This window comes from Lolium perenne, chromosome 4 (genome assembly GCF_019359855.2).
Source record: "Lolium perenne isolate Kyuss_39 chromosome 4, Kyuss_2.0, whole genome shotgun sequence".
NCBI classification, from domain to species: Eukaryota; Viridiplantae; Streptophyta; class Magnoliopsida; order Poales; family Poaceae; genus Lolium; species Lolium perenne.
In genome coordinates, this window is record NC_067247.2 from 3650237 (window position 1) to 3653010 (window position 2774).

At 53.2% G+C, this 2774-nt stretch overlaps 1 protein-coding gene across 1 annotated transcript; it reads right to left on the reverse strand.

Moving 5' to 3' along the window:
- Nucleotides 1-347: 347 nt before the first annotated feature.
- Nucleotides 348-2425, reverse strand: LOC139838810 (uncharacterized). Its single transcript, XM_071828834.1, has 6 exons — nt 2231-2425; nt 1927-2139; nt 1224-1847; nt 1039-1137; nt 823-945; nt 348-748 (listed from the first exon to the last, which is right to left on the reverse strand). Exons 1-6 carry the CDS (start codon nt 2423-2425, stop codon nt 476-478), a joined length of 1527 nt encoding a protein of 508 aa, XP_071684935.1. The 3' UTR covers nt 348-475.
- Between the last annotated feature and the right edge of the window lie 349 nt (nt 2426-2774).

The following is a 2774-nucleotide window of genomic DNA, read 5'->3' on the forward strand; positions in this document are numbered from 1 at the left end:
GCTATGCCGAGGGCAACCCCCTCGGCGTATGCATGCCCCATGCAGCGCCACCGTGGACACGCGGCAGCACCTGGCGCGTCGGGCTATGCCGAGGGCAACCCCCTCGGCATAGACCTGACCATATGGCCCTATGTCAGGGTCTATGCCGACGGCATTACCCTCGGCATAGCGCCTGCCATTTTTTTTTTGCTGTTTCAGTTCCAGTTCTGTTGCAATCCAGTTCCAGTTCATATAATCGACCAAATTCACATAAATATCATATAATCGACCAAATTCATCCAAAATCGACCAAATTCATCCAAAATCAACCAAATGTACCATAATTCATCCAAAATCACCATAATTCACATAAATAGCATGAAATCCACATAGTAGCATACATGGTGCATGTAGTAGCATACAAGAGGAGAGTGCCATGTCATCCAATACATAGTAGTAGCTAGCAAATGATGGCAAGCAAGAAGCCCGGTGCTGACTAGCGGAGGAAGGACCCGGGCGGGGTGTGTCCGCCCACATCGTTGGCGAAACGAGGAGCCCGGGGTTTCGCTCCGGTAGAAGCTGCAGAAGAACCACCTGGAGAAGGACCGGTAGCACGCCCAGGAGAAGTCGACGGAGAGGCACCGGGAGTAGTCCCAGGAGTAGTCGACGGAGAGACACCAGCAGAACGCCCAGGAGACCGACCACCTTCATGAACCGGTGTGACCTCGCGCCCACCCGGCGATGCCTGGTTCCCGGACCATCCCGTTCCCTACGTGTTCCCTACATGTTAGCAACTTGCGAGGCAAAGGAAAGTGGTAACTACCGGTTTGGCAAAGAACTTACCTCCGGTGTGGATCCGTAGTAAGTCGCAGCGAAAGCTGCCCTCGATGGCATGATAGGCATGTCCCCCGCCACGGTAACTCGATCCGGTGGCGGTGTACCAGTAGACATAGAGATCATCATTTCCTGCAAGATAGGTTACAAGTTAGGCTTTGCAGAAATAAAGCATCAAACTGAGACTTGTCATCTACTTGCGCGAGAAGGAAGATTCAGACTTACTGATAAATACGTCATATAGGCCGTATTCTGCCTATTCCACTGGGCAACGGCCTGCTGATACGCTTCATTGCAGGCTTCGAAGGCCGCCTCGAAGTCAGGCTACAATTTCAGAAACAATGAATCTCGTAAACACTTAGCCATGTAGGAAGGAAAACCGGAAAGAGGATGAAAATGAGGAAACTTACATCGTAGGCGGGTGGACGAGCAGGCCGTGGACGAGGCTGGGGGCTGTCGGCGGTGAGGGTATGCTTGAGGCGCGTGTAGCTCGTGGAGTGGGTAGGCTTGACCGCCTTATTCATCCAAGGGAAACGGCCATGCGGACGCCCGTGCCCCGACAGGACCAACGACTCCTCGTCGACCGGAATGCTCAAGGGGTCATCCACCTCGGGGTGACGAGACTTGACCATGTCGCGATAGTCCTCCTTGGCGGCCTTGGCATTGCCGTAGTACGGTGGCTGAGGCAATGCCGGATTGGGCTTCTGCGTCGTCCGCATCATGTCATATATCTGGGCATCATGAAGCACCACCCCAGGTGGTGCCTCGGCCACCTGCATCGCGAAAAGAAAAGTTAAGCGTACCACAAATGAGACATGGCGGGAAATGAATGAAGGTCGTTCCATGTATATACATACCTTTTTCCCCTTGAAGCGGGTGTAGTCGCGGTTTCCCGCGCAGTGTGTGCCACCGGTGCCTCGGTTCTCCATGTTACGCCTCGACACGGCTTCAAACTCCTCGTCCTGCCTGAGCCACCTCGCCCTAATCAGCTCCTCCCATGCCTCCCTATGCTGCTCGGCCCACTCCGGACAAACCTGAAAACGCAATAGTCAGCTCAAGATAATTCAATGAAAACTTAGCAGCAATGTAGAATCTCATTGACATTTTACTCACCGACATGTACTCCTCAATGGTCATTGCCCATTCCTCCGTAGGCTCGTTACCAACAAAGTACTCCTTCTTGACCCTCTTACCCTTGTTAGCCCAGAAGGCACTAGCGCTGGTGAACTTTTGGTTGTACCACTGCTGCGGTGTCAACCTCTCGCAAGCGCCACGCAAAGTGAGACGCGCCTGCGTGTCATGCTCCGGGTCCACACGATAGAAGCACTTCAATCATGCATAAATCAGTTGTGAAAGTCATGAGTTAGCACATTAGGGTCATCAACTATGAACGGTGCTCGAGAAATATATGCCTTACCCAGAACTTGGTGGTCACAGCCTCAGCAGCTGTCGCGAAGCCTACGGCAGGGGCATCCTCATAGTCCGCCCAAGTAGTGGCTAGCTTCGTCGGGCCACCGGGGACCGTGCTAAGGGGAGTGTATCTGCCGGGCCAGAACTTCTTAATCAGAGCCCCAAGCAAGCTGTTAGGCATGCGGGGGGCTTGGCATCCCATGTCCGATTCTTTGCAAATAAATCACACATTAGTACACATGCCAAATTGTTTATTATGCCCAAGATGAAAATACATGTTCGAAATTTCTGAAGTAGTACACTTACTCATCGCTCGAAGGAATGATAAGGGCCTTGTCATCATGGGTCTTCGGCTCCTTCCTCGCATCGGGACTCCAGCTTCTCCACGAAGCTTCAAGGGCTTCGGCGCACCCCCATCCTCCATCACCTCCAACTCAGCCCTAGAGTCCGACTCGTGTGTAGACTCCGTCTCCATCTCCACCTCCCCACTAGACGGACCCTCTAGGTACAACTCAGGAGCCACGTCGCCAGAAGCGGAGGGTGGCTCGTCA

Excerpts from the sequence above, each read along its gene's own strand:
- LOC139838810 (XM_071828834.1), bottom strand. The coding sequence starts at position 2,425 with ATGGGATGCCAAGCCCCCCGCATGCCTAACAGCTTGCTTGGGGCTCTG. Across the intron at positions 1,848-1,926 it reads CCATTGAGGAGTACATGTCG|GTTTGTCCGGAGTGGGCCGA; the intron begins GTGAGTAAAATG and ends TTGCGTTTTCAG. Across the intron at positions 946-1,038 it reads CCTATATGACGTATTTATCA|GAAATGATGATCTCTATGTC; the intron begins GTAAGTCTGAAT and ends CCTATCTTGCAG.